The sequence below is a fragment of the Thunnus thynnus genome, chromosome 14 (genome assembly GCF_963924715.1).
Source record: "Thunnus thynnus chromosome 14, fThuThy2.1, whole genome shotgun sequence".
Lineage (NCBI taxonomy): Eukaryota > Metazoa > Chordata > Actinopteri > Scombriformes > Scombridae > Thunnus > Thunnus thynnus.
The window spans coordinates 10,662,696-10,685,023 of NC_089530.1; the positions used below are offsets into that span (position 1 = coordinate 10,662,696).

The 22,328-nt window shown below is 39.9% G+C and overlaps 2 protein-coding genes across 5 annotated transcripts; one reads left to right on the forward strand and one right to left on the reverse strand.

Annotated features, from left to right (window-relative positions):
* The first annotated feature begins 614 nt into the window (after positions 1 to 614).
* On the forward strand, positions 615 to 15,649 carry rrbp1a (ribosome binding protein 1a). 4 transcript variants are annotated; one of them, XM_067609748.1, is made up of 28 exons: positions 615 to 704; positions 801 to 857; positions 3,416 to 4,409; positions 5,375 to 5,529; positions 5,640 to 5,762; positions 7,186 to 7,338; positions 7,524 to 7,642; positions 7,860 to 8,013; positions 9,154 to 9,292; positions 9,466 to 9,647; positions 9,735 to 9,772; positions 9,884 to 9,959; positions 10,096 to 10,133; positions 10,239 to 10,320; positions 10,423 to 10,463; positions 10,556 to 10,634; positions 10,735 to 10,824; positions 10,925 to 11,011; positions 11,111 to 11,200; positions 11,341 to 11,433; positions 11,807 to 11,857; positions 11,963 to 12,043; positions 12,628 to 12,711; positions 12,951 to 13,028; positions 13,627 to 13,710; positions 13,800 to 13,898; positions 14,884 to 15,027; positions 15,127 to 15,649. In XM_067609748.1, the coding sequence occupies exons 3-28, from the start codon at positions 3,434 to 3,436 to the stop codon at positions 15,163 to 15,165; spliced, it is 3,375 nt and encodes a 1,124-aa protein (XP_067465849.1). In that variant the 5' UTR covers positions 615 to 704; positions 801 to 857; positions 3,416 to 3,433; the 3' UTR covers positions 15,166 to 15,649. The 4 variants fall into 4 exon arrangements, with proteins under 4 accessions (XP_067465849.1, XP_067465848.1, XP_067465851.1 ...); XM_067609747.1 differs by having other exon boundaries at positions 632 to 857; XM_067609750.1 differs by having other exon boundaries at positions 632 to 857; positions 9,738 to 9,772.
* Positions 15,650 to 17,877: 2,228 nt separating this feature from the next.
* cfl1l (cofilin 1 (non-muscle), like) lies at positions 17,878 to 20,707 on the reverse strand. Its single transcript, XM_067609752.1, has 4 exons — positions 20,567 to 20,707; positions 19,169 to 19,464; positions 18,916 to 18,992; positions 17,878 to 18,621 (listed from the first exon to the last, which is right to left on the reverse strand). The coding sequence occupies exons 1-4, from the start codon at positions 20,567 to 20,569 to the stop codon at positions 18,500 to 18,502; spliced, it is 498 nt and encodes a 165-aa protein (XP_067465853.1). The 5' UTR covers positions 20,570 to 20,707; the 3' UTR covers positions 17,878 to 18,499.
* Positions 20,708 to 22,328: the final 1,621 nt, after the last annotated feature.

Genomic DNA, 22,328 nt, shown 5'->3' on the forward strand with positions numbered 1-22,328 from the left:
TTATTCTATTTTAGCTTATTTTTACTTTCAATTGAACTCTTTTTAATTGTATTTAAATGTCTTTTTATATTGCCTCATGTTGCTTTTACATTTTGTCTTGACACTTTTTATGTTTTATGTAGAGCACTTTGAGTTGCCTTGTTGTTGAAATGTGCTATACAAATAAACTTGCCTTGCCATGAGGCAGGGCAGGATGGAGTTTAAAATCACTACTGAGCACAGGACAGGACTTCAGGGAAACTAGGAGGGGGTTCATAGATTATATAATGCAGGCAGGGTTAGGAAATAGGTAGTGACCCCCCTGGAACCACCTCAACGACCCCCGGAGGTCCCCAGCAAAAAAGGGGAATAATTTATTTTCACTATAATTCCATTCATAACTAATACAATGACAGAATGTGTGTTTCATAAACTTTCTGTTATAAAACATCTAAAAGCAAAACTCTTATCAGATGGGGGTCCGTGGTCTAATTTGTGTCAGTGTAGGGGTCCTTGACGAGAAAAAGTCAGTATTCAGATGATCTAATGCCATGAATGTACACACTCCGGTATTCTAGGTGGCGGTATGTACCTTTAAAGTTGGATTGTAGCCCGAAATTAAAACCAACGAAGAAGACGCAGCAGCTATCTGGGGCACGGGGCCAACACGTCTAGCCAGCTCGGAGTGCCACGACTTCACAGCGGACCACGGATTCTCCAGCGGAGTGAGTGAGGGGGAGAGCTCTGGAAAAAAAATCAAGTTAGCTAGATAGCTGGATAAATAAGCTTTACACAGAAGTCACTTCTTCTGCAATTCACAGATTTCTGCCCTCTCTCCAGTCCATTTGAAGCAAGCAGACGTATCGACATAGCAGGAGGTGAGTAGGGGAACTGGACATTTTTTAATTCATAAAGCCAGCGTTAGCTAGCTCGGAAAGCTATCTGCTGCTAACTCTTTAAGCGAAGTACTGCTACAGAAAGAGAGCCAATTAAACTTCATTTATTGTAGATGTTTTCCTCAGTGGCTATTTAGACTTTTATTAAAGCTTTCGGTGTATGTTTTTGTAACGTGAACCGACTTTACTCTAAGAGCTATAAATGTTCAGGTCGCTGGCCAAGTCCATTGATTCACAGTGTTAGCCATAAAGCTAGTAATCATTAAATGCATATCGCATAAGAATAATTAACGAATCATGAACTCTTTATTGATCGAAAGGCGTGTTTGAGTGAATGGTAATGGCTCATAAATCTTGGATGACTTTTCTGTGGTGTCAGTACAATAAGTGTACTGCTTCATAAAAAATCTTGGAAGTTCTTGGAGTTAAGTGTCGAATAAAAAGTGTGTGATTTAATAAGTCTTATCATTACAGTGTGCGCGAAACCAAACGTAATGCAAGACAAGCGCTGTCTTTAGATGAATAAATAAAATGCCTTTACATAGTTTTCTTCTAGTAAAGTATCATTTCTAGCCGAAGACATTAGTCGATGTCTTAATACACCCCCTACTTACATGACTGAAAGAGATATTTTAGACTTAAAAGTTATACATTTTGAGACCATTTACACCCTAGTAAGCTTCATCTTATGCACTTATATAGTAGTTATATCTCTTTTAGACCTTGAGATGCACTTTCAGCTTCAGCCAGTTCCCTACAATCTTTTTCAGTTCTTTGTGAGTGGAGATGCAGTGACGTGTGACATCTCAGATTAGGAGGCAGTACAAACTCTCCCCTTTCACCTCTAGCTTTAAGAGCCTGTAATGATCTGGGACTCTGGACTCTTGTTTCGATTCAAGCGAAGTAGTTCTGAAGTTTTCCTCTCCTGTGATACAATGTTGGTTTATTTAAAAACAATAAAGACCCACATTGTCCTATTTTCTTTTTTGCATTTCTATATTTTCTAAAACAGTATTGTCCCCATCTGTAATGTAAAGTAAGATATGATTGATAAGTGCTGCAAAAATAAATGAAAGAGTGGTGTTTAAGTGTCTCTGTTCGCTTTTACTTACCCTCAGTCAGCTTTCTTTCCCTGCAGGCTAAATATTCTGGTTTGTGACAAGAGAGTTAAAAGACCCTTCAAGGGATAGTTTTTACAGGACAGGAAATTAACACTAAGCAGCAGCCAACTGCTGGAAATTTTGGCAGTTGCTGGTAACTTCTTGTGCTATTTATCCACTTTTGACTGTAACCCACTTTTGCATCTGTGGTCCTGGGGTTCTTTCCCTGTTGTAAATTCATATTCAGGTTTTGAAACAGTGTAAGGGTTTGATTTATCTTATGCCCCAGTCACACATGGTCTTAACTTTGAAATTGCTCTGATAATTTGAGCATCTAAAACACATGTGAAAAAGTGACATTTTTGTCTAATAGATGCTTTGGCAATTTGCCTACTCAGGAATTACATAACTCTTCACCTATAGTTGAATGTACATTATAGCAGCAACATTCTCAGAAATATGATGTTTGTGTAAACATTAAAATATCTTTATGTTAACTGTAGTGTTGCTCCTTACACAAACAAAAAAGTTTTAACAAGTGTTTTACTTTGTTTCTAAAGTGTTTTTCTGTGCATTGCTGGTTATACAAGCTAACCAAAAATAATGTGTCTCTCTGTTGATGAGTAAAATAACTTTTTTTCATCTGAGACTACTGCATCAGTGTAATAATCCAGAATTATTAAATTATTAAAACACTGTGAATTTGACCATTTCAAGTTGTAAACCATATTATTTTAAGGAAGTGTTCCCTAGAATATTTTCTTTATTGAATGTGTCGGGGTTGGGGGTCTTTGCCTGGTGCTGATATTTATTTGTTTTTACTTTGTTTGTCTTTGTATGTGTCAGTGCTTGCACTTACTCAGAAAGCTCAGTGCTGCACTTCAGTATATTAGACGGTATCATGAGGGTGAATTTGAGCTGTATAATAAACATGTATATGTTAAACTCTAGGTGGACGGCTATATGACTAGTGGGTTTTGACCAGCTGTTTTTTGCCATACAGTGATCTGACAAGAATTGCAATTCTGCTCAAAGTAGATAGCCTCAGGGAATGAGTTTATGAAAGGGGATAACACTGACATCTTGAGGCTGTTGAGGGTAAAAGGCTGGAGGAGTTCTCCATACAGTTTTAATCACAAGTCTACCTCATCAGTTGCTGTTAATACAGCTGCAGTCACTTTCATTGTGCCTAGGCACAGAGAAATTATTACGGTTTCGGTTTCCTATGGATTATTTTGATTTTGTGTGCGTTTAAGAAGCACACTAGGACAAGCTCAGGAACAGAGACTTTTACTACCCTTTCAGTATAAGAACTTCTTTCTCCCCTTTTACTCTGAGATCTTTGGTTGTCTGCAGTAAGCTTTAATATTTTTATTTAACTTGTATTTACAAGTCTGCCTCTCTCTCTCTCTCTCTTTTTTTTTTTTTTTTTTTTAATAGGTGAACTGAAATTGAACAATGGATATCTACGACCCCCAGACCCTTGGGATAATGGTGTTTGGTGGATTCATGGTGATCTCAGCTCTTGGGATTGCTCTTGTCTCCACCTTCTCCATGAAGGAGACCTCTTATGAGGAGGCCTTGGCTAAACAACGCAGGGAGTTAGGTAAGATACAGTCGTCTCGCTCTGACAAAAAGAAGAAGGACAAAACATCTGAGAAGAAAAGCCGCGGAAAGAAGAAAGATGAAAAGCCCAATGGAAAGATCCCAGAGCCAGAAAAAGATGAAGAGGCCGCTGAAGTTAATCCAGTCGCTGAGCCCGCTGCTGCCCCTGTTGTAGCTGCTGCTCCTGCCCCCGAGCCTACCCCTGCTTCTGAGGTTGTGCCAACTGCAACCCCAGCACCAGCAGACACCCAACCCAAAGCTGCTGCTGAACCAAGCCCTGCTCTGGCTGATCCCTCACCTGCACCCTCACCTAAAGAGAAAAAGAAGAAGAAGGTGGCTAAGGTGGAGCCAGCCTCTACCCAGTCAGCTCCAGTTGTGGCTGCCTCTGCACCAGTCAAGTCCTCTGCTGCCCCCCCACCAACCCAGGCCCCTGTGTCTGCTCCAGCCAAAGCAGTAACCACAGCCTCTGCACCTGCCCCAGCAAAGGGTTCCCCTGCAACAACTAAGTCTGCCCCTGCCCCTGCATCAGCAAAGTCTGCTGCATCAGCCAAATCTGCCCCTTCCACTGCTCCCGCATCAGCTAAGTCTGCCCCTGCCTCAGCCAAATCTGCTCCTGCCCCAGCTAAGGCCGTCTCAGTCCAAGCCAAGTCTGCTGCTGCCCCAGCCAAGTCGTCACCAGCCACATCCAAGTCTGCCCCGGTGCTTGAGGCTGTCACTAAAGAAGTCCCAGTTATGGCAGTGCCCCCTGTGGGATCTCAGCAGACTCCAGCTGCTGCACCAAAATCACAGGAGCCCAAGAAGAAGGCCTCTAAGAAGAAAACTGAGACTGGTAAGAAGAGAGATATCTACAAGAAAATTTGCAGTTGTAGCTCTGCAATTTATGATGTTATGTTAAAAAATGGCAAATGTTACTATATCTTTTTATTTCTGTAGTTCTTAGTTGGTGATTTAAAATAATGCAGTTTCCAAAATGTTTGAATCTACAGAAAATCTCAGCATGGGAATTAGATTAATACACATAGTTCATCAGTCTTCAGTTGTTTGCTGTTAAGCTTGATGTGTAGTTTGGACCTTGATGGTGTCCTCTACCCTTCTCTGCATATCAAAGATGTAGTCTATCAATATTGTTGCTACACCAGAACCATGAATGTTAAAATTAGCCTTCTCCTCTGAATTGATGGAAATGGTTGTTTAGGCAGGAACTACATTAGCCATAACACTGGTGATAGTACTCAGACTCTGAGTGTTTTGGAGGTGGGAGTGGGAGCATGTCAGTACATTTGAGACACACACACACACACATACACATCTAAGGCAGTAATGCCCTGTCAGTACAGATGAACCTCTAGCTGTGTAGCTGTGGAAAGTATTGCCAATGGGCAGTGGTGGGTAATGTCTGGCACTCAGCTCGGGAGGGCATAGAGCACGCCAGCTTGTCCAAACACCGCTGCCCTGTTTTGTTAGCTAACAAAGACTCTCAGTGCCCTGACAATGGGTAGGGAGGGGGGTGGGGTTCTCCCTTGCCTGAAGCTTGTCTCTGCCTGGTGCCACAGTGCCCCATCATTTGCCATTCGAAGCTGCCCAGGGCCCCAGACCCAAAGGAGAAGTAGCAACCTTATCCTTTACCTGAGGCAGTGTATGAATTCAGTCTTAGCTGCGATAGTCTAATGAGGCCTTCAAAAGTGTCTGGCTTTTTGGTTTTAAACATGAAATAAATTCTGAATTTCATATTTTCTCTTACTGTGTATTACTTTGTTATTATGTGTTTCATTTAAATGTTGTTTTCCTCTCCAGTGGTGGCGGTGGATTCGGCCGACGCTCCTCTGTACCTGCCCTACAAGGCTCTGGTGTCCTCCATCAGTAGCATGGTGTTCAGTGAGGGAGAGGCTCATAGGCTCATCGAGATCCTGTCTGAGAAAGCCGGCATCATTCAGGACACCTGGCACACGGTATGACACACAGCAGTCAGCGATGAGGGGAAAGATACTTGTGACACTTGTGAGATGTATGAGAGAAGATTCACTATATTTATTCTTTCTGTGTTTGTGTGCATGTTCAGGCCACTCAGAAAGGAGACCCAGTGGCCATGCTGAAGAAGCAACTGGAGGAGAGGGAGAAACAGCTGGCAGCAGAACAAGAGGATGCCTCTGCAGCTAAGAACCGTCTGAGAGAACTCACCAAGGTCAGTTGCTCAAGTGTCAATTATCATGCAAGCATCCCTGTCGACACTAATGCTCATTACATCAGAAAACAAAATTGTTATTAGGATGAAATGTGGCCTTAAAAGTTAAAAAGTTTGGCCTTAGGGTGGCACTAGAGGACAAAGCCATGTTACATAAGTTTAAAAGGGTTTATTCTCTAGTGAGCATGAAAGTTGCAGACTTCTTTTATCTTTTGTCCTCAAGGTGGCACTAGAGGAAGAGTAATAAGGTGACCACAATACAGAGACCACATCCTTCAGGAAGCATACATGGCTCACATAATTTCATCCAACCATTACTTTTGAATATTACATGAGTTATCCTACAAATCTCATGTAATATTTATCAGCCTATGAGTGGCAGTACATGAAAAGTCCATCCGCTGAGTAGCATGATTTTGTTCAGCAAATGCCATCGCATTGTCCTTTTGTACACATGTTATCTCAAAATACAAAGTTGACACTAAGGGTGGGGCTGAAGGAAAGGCCGCAAGGTTATCAAATTCTTAAAGTTAGATCTGCTGATGACCATGATCAGCAAATTCCACGGGAACCCATTTGTTGTTTTTCATAATGTCTTGTCCTGAACTAAGTGTTGTAGCATCATTGTTTCACAAGAGGAAGAGCCAAGCAATCCTCAGAAAATGGAAACGTATCCCCTTGGGAACGGTGACTGTCTGTCTGTACCAAATTTCATGACAATACTTGTGGAGATATTTCACTCTGCACTGAAATATTGGCCCTGTAGTGAGACCGACACACTCACAGAGACTATGATTTAATCAGTCTGCCAGTGTTTCAAAGCTGCAAAGCCTTTATGATAGCTAGGTTCTACAATGCGAGTAACTTCTGACCAAAATTAAATTTAGCTGTGGTATGGTTAAAGTGCTCTCTGCGAGCTGGTGTCTGTACTCGACCAAAAATTGTTTGTGAGGGAAGAAATTCCACTCTGTAAAACCACTGTACTATTGCGAGTGGCTTTAGTGTTTTTTATAGTTCCCATTGCTCCAACAAAATGTAGTGTGTCTTCTGTAGTAAACCGATGAGCCGATGGCATCACATCAATTTCACATTTAAACTTTCATTCATATCTGTTATTTAAGCTCATACATGTAATAGTTTTGAAGTAGGACCTCCAGTATTCGGATAATGTTGCTTGTGAAAAATAAGGTGTGCCAGATTTAGTTGGCTCCAGTTATTTCAATATGTCACACACATTATAACAACATTTAAGTTAATATAAGTTTGGTATCTGCTGATACCCGTTATTAAAGGACTCGGATCAGGATTGAGGCCAAAAGAAACTTGATCGGGACATCCCTATATTCAAACCATCTGAAAGGGCTCTTTGCTCTTTGGCCAGAGACGCATTGCAATGAATCTGACTGTGATGTCTGTTTATCAGGAGCTTTCTGCTGAGAAGTCCAAGGTGACCAGCGTGGAGACTAGGCTGAGTTCCCAGCTAAGTAAGAGGGAGCAGGAAATGATTGCTCTGCAAGCTCGCATGCAGGCCAGTTACCAGGACCATGTAGCCCAGACCCAGAGGCTCAATGCAAAGGTCAGTCCTTATACACAAGTATTACAGTTTCTCATTGTACAGTTGAGATTAGTACATTTTAAGAAGTTTTAGCTCTTTTGAAATTCAGTGGTCTTGAGATAGATTTAATGCTAAGCAGCTTTCAAGATTTCAATTGTCCAACATGGCTGGTTTATTAAAAAGAAAACTGTAAACTGCTCCTCCAGATCCTCAGCCTGCAGGACCAGTTGGAAAAAGGTCCCAATGCTCAGCTGGCCCGTCTACAGCAGGAGAACTCCATTCTCCGCGACGCCCTCAACCAAGCCACTAGTCAGGCTGAGAGCAAGTAAGTGTTTTTAACGGTAACTGAGAAGCAGTGAGCCATAATAAGTATTTTACCTCTTAATCCTAAGATTTAAGTGCAATTTGAGTACAGTGCGTGCAAATTTTAAGGGTATGTGGAGTACCAGACTTGAAGGTTGGCTATTATTTTTGTGAGGCATGTGTCCTGACTCTTGTGTCTCTCTTTGTGTGTATGTGTCTCTGTTTCATTCTGTCCTCAGACAAAATGCGGAGCTGGCTAAACTGCGTCAGGAATGCACAAAGCTAACCAAGGAGCTTGGAGAGAAGACAGAAAGTCTGCTTGCTGATGAGCACGTCAGGAAAGGGCTGGAGGCCAAGGTTTCCGCTACTGAGAAGCAGCTCTCCCTGCTGCAGGTTGGCCTAGTCTGTGGGAACACCACATCATCTCTGTTATAAATTATTATAGACATTTGGAAACAAATTTATTCTAGCCTTTTTTTAAAAAAAAAAGTTTTAGTTTCTTGTTTGAACAGCCAGTTAGTTACAGAGTATCTACAAACTGCAAGCCTAGACCTTTCCCACCTATCCCCCGATCCTGTAATGTTATGTGAAGTTTAATTGCCTTGTAATCACAGAGCCCAGGGCTGGGTTGGAATGCAGCCATACAATAATGGGGCTGCAGGGAAAATGCTTCTCAGCACCAGCTGGAATGTGTGCGTGTCCGAGCATCTCTCCGCTCTAGTTTTCTGTACCTGGCTGTATAGAAAAAAAAAAAAAAAAAAAAAAAGCAGCAGGAACAGTCTTATGCTGTTTCAAACACATGTGACCTTCAGACATGAAGAAGAATGTTATCTGTTCATTTATGGTACTCAATTATACACTGTTGGCCTGCACACTCATTTACTGATGGAGTGCTGTTGGTGTGAAGTATTACGGGTTATGTGGAGCAAGTGAGTCAGCACTTCCTGATCGTCAAGTGTTCCGTTTGTTTAATCATTTACTAACACCCACTCCCGCAGTTTACGGCCTTTAAACATGTTATGCAATGGCTCACACAGCTAGTCCATATACAGCGTATATGTTGAAATGACAGAGTTTTTTCCCCCATAACTAATTTCTTTTACTTGAGATGAGTTTGACTTGTTGCGTGTGTATGTGTTGCTGGACTGTGATAATCAACATAGAATAATCAGCACCACATACTTTCAGAGCTGTAGGCAGACTAATCATCTCAAAACCTCCTCAAGTTCAAAGCACTTCCTTCAAAACACTTCCTTAAAAAATCTAAACAAACTGCTCAGCATGCCATTTAAAATTTCTTTCCCTTTTTTTTGTTTCATAACCTCAACCTCATTCTTTTTGTACATCTATTAATATACTATCATGTCTCTTTCTCTGAATCTGAAGATTATGTTTTAAGTATACTTCACAGAAATCGTATGTAGTGTACATGCACTGATATTTCCTTGTGAATCAATGTTGCCAAGAAGGATAATAATGGTGAATCTTTGCTGCCCCCTGCTGTTTGACTCATTTCACCAATTTCTTTATCAGGCCAGCCAAAAGGAGAGCGAGCAGGCGTTACAAAGGAAATTGGAGGAGGTGTGCGAGGAGCTCAGAACAACACAGAGTAAAAACAGCAGCCTGCAGGCCACTTTGGACAAGGCCCAGCAGGATAGCAGCGCACTCTCAGGTCAGAAAATGAGAGTAAGAAGGAATGAAAATGGGAAATAGAAATGACATCTTAGCTCAAGAATGCCATAAATGTCTACGGGATTTTTGTAGAAACAATGGGTGCATTGCAGAATATAAAATATTAAATAAGTTTTGAGTGGTGTGTATTGACAGTGTTCTTTCTCCCTGCAGAATTTCAGGTGTGTATGGGTAAATTGGAGGCTGAAATCAAGGAGCGCTCTGTTCAGGTAGATGCCCTCACTGCCCAGCTGGAGGAGACACAGGCAGAGAAAAGCCAGCTTGTACAGCAGGTGGCCTCCATAAACTCACTGCTGGAGGCCAGTCAGAACAAAAAGGAGGAGGATAACAATCAGGTCAGACATTCTTTGCCAGTTTGACTTCTCTGAAATGGCCAGACCACCCGTAGTCACCCCTAATGATGTTTATCATCTTTGATTCAGCAGGTGAATACTGAAGAGCTGGAACAACTAAAGCTCAGGTAAGTGTTTTGATCCTCCTTTTATCAGAGTCCACATCATATCCATAGCTGTTCCTCTTATTGCTTTAAATACTGCGCCTCCCATTTATTAAACCTATGTTCTCTCTGCAGCCTTCAGGAGAGGGACAGCCAGTTGAACACTCTCCATGAGGAACTGAAGCAACTGCAGATGAAGCAGGAAGCTGCCGTAAGTGTTGCAAACACATGTTGTTAAAACTGTTACCATAGTATCACTTCTCGGTAATTCAGGGGAAACAATTTTTTATCACGCAAAGATGTGAATAGTGGAACTACTAATCACAAACAAACCGCTGTTCTAACAGGAGAACACTATTGCTGAGGCTGAGCAAAGAAATAATAGGTGAGGTGCTTTTTACTAGCTGTCTATTTGGCTCAGATCTTATGCCACACCTTTTGTTTGTTTTCTGATTATTTAGACTTTCTCCAAATTTTTTTTGTCTCTTAGTGAGGATGCCAGCCTTATCACGTCACTTCAGGATGAACTTAAAAACCTCAAAGAAGAGATGGTGCAACTTCAGAGCACACCAGTAAGCGTACTTCTCTATGCTTTGCATGCACCTTCTTCTAGAGCTGCCCTGCAGTACAAAAACGTATCTCAGTGACTCATTTGCATGCTCTCTCTGTTTCAGAAGCCAGATAGCTCTGCAGAGCTCGGACTACTACAGAACAGGTAAATGAGTCTGGCATGAAAAGATCACTCTCATGCATTGTTAGATATGGTATTTAAGTCTCGTTTTTTTCTGTTTTGTTTTGTGTGGCTAGTCTGACTGAGAAGGATGCCCTTGTCACATCACTACAAGAGGAGCTGAGAGAAGCGAGGGAAAAAGCAACCGCTGATGGAGTAAGACTCTTTACATTCTAGTGGTTTATCAACTAAGATTTTGCTTTGCTTTTAATTACCCTCCTGATCATGACATCCTTTTTCTTTTCTGTTTTTGCAGAGCGTAATGGGACAATTGACAGCTTTTCAAACTGAAGCCAAAGAAACTCTCCAGGCACTCTTTCCACAGATTACCTTAGAGACAGAGCAGGTAGGAAAAGGAGATTTCAAGAAAGCATTTGCTGAATGAGCTTTTATTCTGATGATTTTGGTCCCCTGACTCATTCGTGTCTGCTTTTGTTGTCATCTAGCCAAACTGGTCACAAGTTTTTACACAGAAAGCTCAGGAGGCTCTCACCCAGCAGAGTCAGGAATCTCAGTCAAGCACAGCGTCACCTGTAAGCCAAAATTTAATACTGTTACCATATTCTGGTTTGATTTAGTCTGGCAGAAGTTCTGATTTTTTTATTGTTTGTTTGTTTGTTTGTTTGTTTCAGGAGTTGCTTGAGAAACTGAAGGAGGCTGAGGAGAGCCATGGCTCCCTGCAAGCTGAATGTGAACAGTACAGGACAGTCTTGGCTGAAACGGTAAAGGCTGTTCAGACTGCTATGAAATCATAGTATACATTCAACAAATCTTGCTCTGAATAGGGCGGAATACGTGTATGAATTTGTACGTGCATGTGTGAATACGAGGTACAGTTTATCCTGTTTCCCTTTCCCTTTAGGAAGGAATGCTGAAACATCTGCAGAAGAGTGTGGAGGAGGAGGAGCTGGTATGGAAGTCCAAGATGGCTAACTCAGAGGAACAGCTGAGGGAAGTAAGTAATACCCATGTGAAATCAGTATGGCCTAGCTCAGACTGCCAGCCCAATCTGTTTTTTGGCATATCCAGATTATATTCAGATTGATTTTAGAAATATTGGACGGCAAAAAACTTGGAGGTGGATTGAAATACGATTCCAATCGGATTTCTACAGATGCATCTCAGTCTAGACACTCTGGAAGCAGAAAATCGGATTTCAAACTGTAAATAACAGCACGGACAGTCTGTCTTAAAGATCTGATTTGCCTGCAGTCTGAATAAAGCCTATGACTTTGACACTTCTTCACCATCATCCATAACACTGTGTATGGGTCCCTATTGTTTGTTTTTTTTAAAACCTAACAAAAGTCCCTCTCACACACAACCAGGCTTTGGAGAAGGCCCGCAAGCTGGAGGCAGAAAACCAAAGTGTAGAGCAGGTGGGGAATTTTCTACACAATGTATAAATTTTCCCTTGAGGTAGTTTTGGTAGGTTGGGGGATGTGTTCTGCTATGTGAAACTGATTCTTTGGATTTTTCTGTAGTTGAAGGAGCAGATGATGCTTCTGGAGGCACAGCTGGAGAAGCAGTCAGACAACCAGGGGAACTCTGAGGAGATGGAGCAGGTACGTAAGCAGGTTACTGGCATAAATATTGAGATTCAGCTGCATTTCAGGGAATCAATCCAATATTCTAGATGGGGCTCAACTCACGATTATTTTCATTATCGATTAATCTGTTTGATTATTTTCTCCATCAATTGTTTGGTCTAAAAAAAAATGCCCAATAGTGTTTCCCAAAGCCTGAGGTGATCTCAAATGTCTTGTTTTGTCCTAACCAACAGTCCACAACCCGAAGAAGTTTAGTTTACTACCATAGAAGATAAAATAAAACAGAAAATATTCACATTTGAGATGCTGGAATTATGGAATTTATACTTTTTTTTTTTTTCTTAAACAACTCGAAGTGATTTAATCAATTATCAAAACAGTTGGTGATTAATTTTCTGTTGATCAGTTAATCGTTGCAGCTCTAATTTTAGAACTTGTGCTAAATATAGATAATTGGAAATACAACAGTGTGTACTTTTCTGTGAAATACTAGAAAGGTATTTCCTATATTTAATCTAACAACCTCTTATGGTGCATTTACTTGTATTTTACAAATATCTATGTGATCCGTTCATCTCTACATTGTGCTTTGTATTCAGCTGAAGCAGCAGCTGTCAGAGTGTCAGAGCCAGCTGGATTTGGCCCAGAAGGAGGCGCAGGCACACAAGGAGGAGCTTGCACAGGTGAGGTTCCTGACTAACCTGCTCTCCTGCCCTTCACATAATAATAGTTACATATTCATTTGACAGTGTAAGTGATGTGACAGACATACATGCTATTTATGAGACATGACATGGCGAGGAATTTGTGGAAATCCCTTTTTAACCTTTGCAGCCAGCTAGGTGTCAGTAAAATGTAAGGCAGAGGGAATTCAAGGATGGAGGTTATGTAACCAGTGACAAGCGACGGCTTCCTGTTTCAGGTCACAGAGCAGCTGGGCGAGATCACGATGCGGGCTCAGCGAGAACAGAATGGCCCAACTGAGGCTCAACCCAGTCAGGTCAGGGTGCAAAGATCACAGGGCACCCTTCACTTCTTGTCAGAGAGTACTGGACAGTGACTAGGCTTCAAACTCAAACGATCTTCCTTGTTGTTCTAAATTCTCAGATGAGCACGTTTCAATTTAATAGGAAATCTTAAATAAAATTAGTGTTATTGATTACTGTTGTCAAACCTATTTCCTAAATCAAGGATGTTGCTTCAGTGCACAGATACTGAGCAACAGATGACTCTGCTAGGGAAGTGCTGTATTTCCAGTCTGTCCAGTACTCCTCCGACACAGCAGCTGTTTATGCTAACCACTGTTTGCGTTTATTGAGTGCACATAACTAACCCCTGCTGTTTCTCACCTTTTTTCGGCATGCTTTCTTCTCCTCCTTTGTTTCCAGATATTTGTTTGAATCCTAACAGCAACAGATATTTTGTTTGACTTGAGCCTCTCACACGAAATAGTCTAAGAGGAAACTAACTTGGCACACAGGTCGAGCAGCTTTTGTGTGTGGATGCGTAGTGCTGCTTTGGTAACAAGAATGTTTACATACACATGCATGTGTTAAATGTTTGTTTTTGTGTGTGTGTGTGTGTGTGTCTGCCATCAGGTCCAGCACGAGTTGAGTCAGACAACCGAGCAGCTGCACGGGGAGGCGGCTCAGAGACTGCAGCTCTCTGAAGAGTTTGAGCAGGTAGCCGCCATCGTCGACTCGTTCTTTTCAGGCTTTTCAACGCTAGAGTGGTACTGATAATAACATCAGTGTGTGTTGTCCACCCCTAGGCTCAGAAGACTATAACAGAACTTCAGGCTCAGCTGGATCTTCTGAAGGATTCTGCAGAGTCACCACAAGCTGACACAGAAGATGTTGCTCAGCTCAAGGTGTGATAACGATCAAACGTGCTGAATCCAAAGATCAATTTTTGTCTCAGTCTTGGATTATTGTGAATATATAACACTGCTGAGTATCTTAAAGTGACATGTGGTGCAGAATGTTGCAGACAGACTCCTAACATGAATCAAACATACATATCAACATCATAGTTTATCATTTTGGTTCAGTATTATATTTTAAATTGTATTGACAACCTTGAAAGCTTCATTTCAACTATGTCAGAACACAGCTTTCATTTTCTTCACCAGCGGTCTTTAAAGTCTCTGAAGCACTTGTCCTCATGTGATTTATGGAGATCCAAAGCGTTCAATATTAAATTAGAAATTAGTAAAGAATTATATTAATATATACAGACAATTTGAGAAATAACCCAATAGAATAAATGTAATTTCACCTTGCTTCTTTTTTTACAATAAGATTTTCTTTCAGGTTAATTTAAAACTATCAGTTTTTATTTCAAAATTACCTTTTTTCTCAAAGTCTATTTTTACTTACAACGGCAGTTTGATTTCCTAATGCCACTTGGCTGTTGCTTTGGTCTGAAGCAGTGAACAACCAATCAAATAACTTGCTCAGCGGAGTTTGTCATGATTGCAGACAAAGGCTGTGATGAAAAGTGGCATTATGAAATGAATCAGTTGGGGGAAATGTTGCCGTGAAATAAAAGACCCTGTAATGAGCTATTGTGAAAAGAGGATCAGAATCAAGTGATGTTAAATGATGATGATGATAATGATGAGCTGAATTATTTCACAATTTAATGATTAAATTATGTTGTCAGTTTGTATTTATTTATATGATTATTTATTTTATGTTTTACTTATCTAATATTGAACCTTTTGGGACTCCATACTAATTAGGGCTTATTTATCAAAAGTCTCTCTTTAGTAAAAATGTGTTTTTGACCCTCATGAGTGTTTTTAAGGTGATGTAGCTGCTCTGAAGTAATGTGTGCTACTGCTGTCGGAACAGGAGCGCCTGGAGAAGGAGAAGAAGTTGTCCAAAGACCTGGGCCAGGCAGCTACCAAGCTCCAGCAACTTCTCAAAGCCACTCAGGAGCAGCTGACCAAAGAGAGAGACACAGTGAGAACACTACAGGAGCACCTGGACGGCAAGGTGAGACAACTGACACTGCTAAGACTTTACCTGCACCTCTAAGCACACATTGTTTTTGTATATTTTGACTCTGATCTTTTCCTTATTTCTGTTGTCAAGGGAGAATATGTGGAACTGAAGGAGGGAACGTCCGTCTAAGAGGAAGTTTACTGCGGACACTACACAAAACTGCCAAATATGCCTTATGATTACCATAGTTATGCATTCCAAAACTATTTCTTTCTTGTACTGTAGTTGATTGCATTTACTGCAACTGTAGGAATCAAATGTTTGATATTATGAACATTTCAAAGATTAGAGGAGAAAATCCTGCTGCAATCTTTATTGAAACCCACATTCCATCAACAATTCTGGCTATGTCAGAAGATATTTATCCCCCTGCCTTATATTCCAAACATTTCCCCATAGTTCAGTGTTAAAAGGGAAACCGATTGTACGTCTAACGTACATCAACCTGTGCAATTACTTTGTATGTTTTTTTATGTGGTTGAATGATGGGAACATTTTATGGTTCAACGATGCAGTACCTTTAGGGCCTGCTTCCCTCTATAGCTGGCTGCCAATAACACACATCGAATTAGAATTTGTATGAATGAATAAACTACAGTGTAGCTCTATGTCATTCCTGGTCTGTGTCTGTGTCGTAGTTTCTGTAAATGTGCAATGAATGCAGGCAGGAAACAAGATAAATGCTGTTTATTGTATGTTATATTTAACTTAGTTTCAGATTTGATGTTAAACAGGAAATCTGCAAGTATGTGCACTATACATCTGCCACACAACATTTCAAAGACTGTCTTGTGATGACTATGCAGTAGTTTTGTTCCTGTTAGGGGTAAAAAAAACTCTTCGCAAAAAAAACTGTTACAACTTAACTGTTCAGAGGCCATTCTTGGTTTCTGACAGGAAGCATTACTACACATCAACTTTCTCACACTATATCCTCAGACAACAAAATGGAGGGTTATACATTTCAAACTCTATACAAGCTCCAACCTATTTATCCTATCCTGTTAAACATTTGGCATTGCATTGCTTAAAACTATACACAAAGGTTTAGATTGCATCAGTGGTTACAGTGAAGCAGTTAGACACCAGGAAGTACATTACGAGATAGTATAAACAGTTCGCGGGCTTTTTCAAATGCATCATTTGGATTCACGCATGATGTCATCTGTTTATCGCTCACACTGTCTTGCTGAAAAAAAGAAAAGAAAAAGACCGGAAGGTGAACAAAGCAGGGTGTCAATAATAAGAAATCTAGATAAGTCAGCTCATTAGCACAACAGCTGAGGCACATGAGAATGTCATGAGTTTTGCAGGTATTTGGTCATAAATACCTGCAAACTTTGACCTAATGATGGTGCTAGATGAAATGTCAGAGGATCAAAGTCACTATATATTCTCAGAACCATGAATGTCTACCAAATTTTATGACAACCCATCCAATAGTTGTTGAGATATTTCAATAAAAAACAAGAATGTCAACCTGCTGGTAGTGCTAGAGGAAAAGTCAAGGGATCATCAAAGGCTTCATCCTCTAGGGACCATGAATGTCTGTATAAAATGGCCATCCAAAAGACAGACATTGCCGTCTAGCGTTGCAAACAACTGAGCTGGTATTGATCAGACTGGTTGGGGAGGGCGTGTCCACGCAACCGTCCAAATGGCTTTCAGGTGTCGCGTTAATTTGAGGACATTATCAACTTGCTGTAAATTACATTTTTGTTAGATATATCAGTAGGGACATTTTGTTATGGCCATGCATGTACATGAACATATCAAGGGCAGTTTGGATTGGTCCTCGTGGGGAAGTTGACAGCAGAGTGTTAAACAAGGTAAAAGATACAAGAAGCTCACTAATAAAATAAAAACAGCATATATTAAGTAACCAAATAAATCCAGTATATATAGAATATGGTAATAGATTAACATTTGTGTCCTCTTTTGAATAAAACTGTTTTATGCAACATATAACATTAGGAATAGTTGGACATTTTGGGAAATATTATTTGCTTTCTTACAGAAATCAAAAGATTGATACTGTTCTTATATGTAGCTACTGCCACCAGCAGGTTAGCTTAGCTTAGCATAATGACTGGAAACCAAAGGTCACAAAATCAAACTACCAGCCTCTTTAAAGCGCACTAATTTAACACCTTCAATCAAATTTTTTTCAGGATGCAAAAGTCAAAGTGTAAAAATGAGAATTCGTTGTTTTAGAAAGGATTATATGGTTATACTATTTTGTAACCGCTTGGAGTGTCTGCTCCTGGCCTGTCAACCACATTTTGCTACCTCCACACCCAGCCAGGCTAGCTGTTGTCAATCTTTATGCTAAACTAAGCCAAGTGACAGCTGGCCCCAGTTTCATATTTACAGTGCAGATGTAAATACGGGGTGTCAATCTTCTAATCCAACTCTTAGCAAGAAAGTGATAGTCAAGTTATTCCTGTAAATAAATGTAATGCTGTTTGGCAGGTATAGAATTGAGGCACGAGTAGCCTGTTTAAAGATGTGACCATTAAAAAGTAGTTTACGGTCTTTAGTTATCAGTTTTATTTATGATTATTGAGTATTGTTACAAAGTGACCCTGAGGTCCTCATTGCTGTAGTGATGGGATATGAATGAATGAATGTTATCTGGCTATCCCAGTAAATATGACCTCCTGAGTCTGACAGGCCCCAGTTTTTCTTGGAGAATCCACATCCAGATGCTAAGACCAACCCCCAGCTATCTGTTCATTATAGCCTTTATTAATACTTGTTTTTTGAAAAGGTGCATTTCCAACTAATAAAACACAAACAGTAAATAATGGAGGAAAAAATAAACCGCCCACACATGCACAATTGGTTTCATTGAATTTATTTGGCAATAACAAAACATTGCATTGACTGCTGCAATTTCAGTGAAACTTTTTTCTTTGTAAAAGTACTATTTCTTTTTATAGGTGCATATCAAAGTGTAACAGTCTAGAAAAACAGATTTATGTCAAACAGGCCTATCCGTTTTGACCTAGTAAACTCTGGCAGGGTGTCTATAGGGATATTTTACAGGAGTTGTATGCAATTAGCAAGACATTATTAACCAATCCATATAATATAAATGGTGTACATTGGAATATGCAGGTAATCAAACAATATTGTATGTACACAGAAAGAGTGAGTGAATAATTTGAGGAATATAAATGTACTCAGTCAAGTGACAGAAATAGTATCATTCATCTATGAACAAAGAATGAATAATTTTACATCTGAACAAGTCTGATTTCACAGCCAAACTGGTGTGACTAGACAGTTTAGTAGGGCAGAGTTTTACGTTACAGGAATCTAATCCCATCCAGAGCCCAACCCATTCCCTTTAAGCTTTGTTAAACCAATCCAAAAAAACAATTTCAATTTGGAAATGCTGCTTTTGTCCTCTTAAACCTCTTTGAATTTATTTTGTGAAGCAGAGCGAAAGGGGGTTTGTTTATGACACAGGTCTCACAGGGTGGCCCTCAACTTTGATTACGCCTTTCCCCATCTTTTCTGCGAAATTATCCCTGTCGCCGTAATCCGCAAGGTCATTCATCTGCAGCTCATGTTTGATACCTGTGGAAGACATAAGAGTCACTTAAAAAAAGGAGCAAAAACACCTTTAAACTTGAACTTTAAAGTTATCCTTGAAAAAAAGGAAAGGAAAGTGGTGATAACATTTTAAAATATAGAGCTTCTCCTAAAATAATCTGTATTTAAATAATAAATAAAAACACACACACACAAACCAGGGGATTTTCCTGAAGTTAGGCTAACAAGGTTCTAAATCACCAATTCATTAAAAGATCAGGAATTAAGATATTTCTGTGGTCAGAAAAGAAAATTGAACAAAGCAGAAAAAAACCCCACCTGTCAGGGACTTCTTGAGGGAATCTTTTGAGCTAGCGTAGTTCATTTTGTCTTTGATGGCTGCAGTGTCAGGAGCCCTGATATGAAGAGAAATCATTATCCATAAATGTCCATACTTAGATTGCATCTGAGGATATTGTATTTTGCCAAGATTCTATTGCCAGACGTCTGCAGTTTGCAATCAGATGTGGATGCAGATGCAAAAAATACATTTAAGAGCAGTTATGCTTCAATTGTTATAATGAGGACCTACCACATCACGAAGACCAGTTCTTCTTTTTTACTTGATTCCTTGGTCTCAAAGTGGCAGTCATACAGCATGTAGCGGCACTGTTTAGGATCCAGGTGACTCAGGAAGAACTTGAAGACATCATCCACGTCTTCCAGATCTTTTTCCCTGAAGATTTTGCCCTCCTCCACATCAATGTAACGGCCATTGATTTCAAATATCACCAATCTTAGACGTTCCTTTTGGTCAGCATCACTTTTAACTACTTTCATTTCTTTGTAGATGTCTTTCACTCGGTCAGCGACTTGTACTCCGGACGTCTGTTTTGAGACAACACAAAACATTACATGTCAGTATTTAGTACAAAAGAAACGGACAAACCCATTGTTCATGACTCATGTCTTGTTTTGTCTACTTGATGCCATTTTTGTTTGATGTACTCTTTGGAAGGAGGTCAAATGTAATGTTGGTGAGCAAATTAATACAAAATTATTCAAATGTTGCACACATTTTAAGAAACTTGGTGAAGGGTCTTAAGAGAGATCATAAGATGAATGCACAGACAAAAAATGCAGTTACTCAAGCCTTGATTTTGTATTTAAATGACGATAAAGTTTGAATTTCATTCAATTTATTTTTTAAAAAAGTGAAAAGGCAGCTTTTTTCTTTGAAGACCACTCTATTCTCTTCTTAGTCATTTGATTTCGAGTTCACAAGTTTTAAATTTTACAGGTAAGTGTGCAAATTCTTGTAGAAACAGGAAATTAAGAGATAAAGAAGACATCACAGTATCAGCACTTTGGTAAGATTTGGGCCTTGGCTCATGTTTGAGCAGACGATGTTCACTTGTACTTGAGACGGAAAGCAGAACTGAAAGATGAAGAAACAGGAAGTTCTTCAAAACTAGACTTTGAGAGAAGTGTTAACGCTATTTCAGTAATTCATATGTGCATATATCTTAGCAGTTTATCAGCAGTAACATGAAAAGGGTGTAGCTGCCCTATGAATTTTCAAGGCCATGGCTCTGTCACATTCCAGTCATTGTCGAACAAGTTAGCACAAGAAAGACCGCCCCAAGGGATTCTCTCAGAACAAGTTTGAAGCACGAACAAAGCTTCCTCCATTTTGGAGGCAAAACCACACCTTGAATTAGCCCTTTCAAAACCCTAAAGTCTGTTTAAAAAAATAATTTCCTCAAGGTAACATCAAATGAATAAACTTTAAAGTCCAAGATATATTGATGACCAGACTTCACTGAAGTTGCACTTTTTTACATATATATATTGTCAAAATGAGGATGTTGCACTTCAAAGTTTCATCATCTCTAAATTATATGTCCTGTAGTGAATACAAATCACACAGAAGTTGCAAACTGACACAGCACAAGTCAAATCAGTCAAATTCTTTGAGAAAGCTACTCACCATTTTGCTTCTGATGTGTGAAGGAAACAGGCAGCAGAGAAAAAATGGCAGCAGCAGTCAAAATGCTGAAGGGTCATAAGGAAGGAGAGCAGGTTGACTCATGGAGGAGGAGCTGTGCTGTGGTAAATGAGCACACCTCCAAAAGCAGACCCACCCCCCTCTTCCCAGGTGTGCCACAGTTTCAGCTGCAACCTCAGCATTTGCATTTAATCATTTCAGATTTGAAGCCTAAATCACAATGCATAGGTGTGCTTCACTATTTGTCACAATAAACACATTTCTGTTGCCCTTTCCTTTCCTCTCCTTCCCATCTTCTTCGGTTTGGGAAAGGTAGAGATCTTCCTTTTTAGGTAAAACTTCAGGTAAGCTTGAGCCTGTCATGGGTGGGAGCGGCACCTAACACCCTTATAAGGAGAACAAACCTGTCCACATTTTAACTCATCTGCTGCTGAGATGCATTTCAATGTCCTTATATGGTAAAAGGTAGGATGAGTGCACAGATATGTGAAAAGGGTTTATCTACCTACCTACAGAAAGTGAGATGTTGCATTCTCATTAGATTGCAGTCATAGTCAACAGTTAGACATGCAAAAACCTTAATCTGATCCTCCTGTGAAGACAGCAAACATTACACTTATTTACTGCTTCTAAGTTTACTGTTTACTGATTCACAAAAAGTTAGAGTGCACAAAATTAGAGTGCAGACTCAGTGCCAGCCCTATTTTCTCTCTGTTTCAGTGGGCTTACAAGGCTTAGAGGATATCTTACAAAATGTTTGTGATGGCCTTAAGTCTCTCATGGAAGGAGCAAAATTACAAGTTCAAGGCTTTTGGAAAACAGCATTGACTGTGGTATGAGTATGAGTATAGTCTGCACATTGACTCCAAAACCTCAAGCTTGTTTAAATAGAAAAGAGTCAAGTCAAATCTTCATCAGGTAAAAAAAAAAAGGATCACAGCTTTCCACTCCAGGGGTGTAGCTAGCAATAAAGGGCCCAACTCACAGAAGAGGAACCTTGGCCTTTCTGCCCACTTTCCTCTGATCCATCAGCTTGCTTAGTCATAAGTACATAGTCATGAACATAGTCATAAGTAGAATCATTCACAAAAACCCTTAAAATGCATGGTGCTTTTCAAATTCTGTCAGTGGAGGACAATTTTGCAAAAGTATACCATGCAAAATTTAATTTAGTTTGATTTAAAACTTGCTCTACCTCATTAAGATATATTTTGTGCAGTTTTAAAGACTTCAACCAAACCTTGTTGCAAAATGTCTGTGTTTTGATGTACTGCTGCTTTTTAATTACATTAAAGATATATGTATTAACAACCCGGAAGAACTAGTAGATATTCCATCCTTTGTCTCCATGTTGTGCCAAATTTTTTATTCTGCATAACTTTCAGTCCAATATGAACATTTGTGAGTACATATTTTAGAATATTTAGGGATCACACACACACATTGCACACAGACAGAACAGATGTTCTCATAAGTCTTGTGAGAAAAAAATATTTGTAATGCAATGCTAGAGTAACATCATGCCTTTGGAGGAGGCTCTAAATGAAAAATACTACAACTACCGATGATGAAGTCATTTCCTGTGTGAACTGGCTCATTCGCAAATGAATATTCTTCCATCTTTTTAGATGATAAACAAAGAGACTTTTTTTTTTGCAAAACTCTCCTTTTGATGGTGAAATTGGTGCATAGCCCATCCTCCACAGGGACTATTTTTAAATACTGATGCTCTGTTTCAGCATTG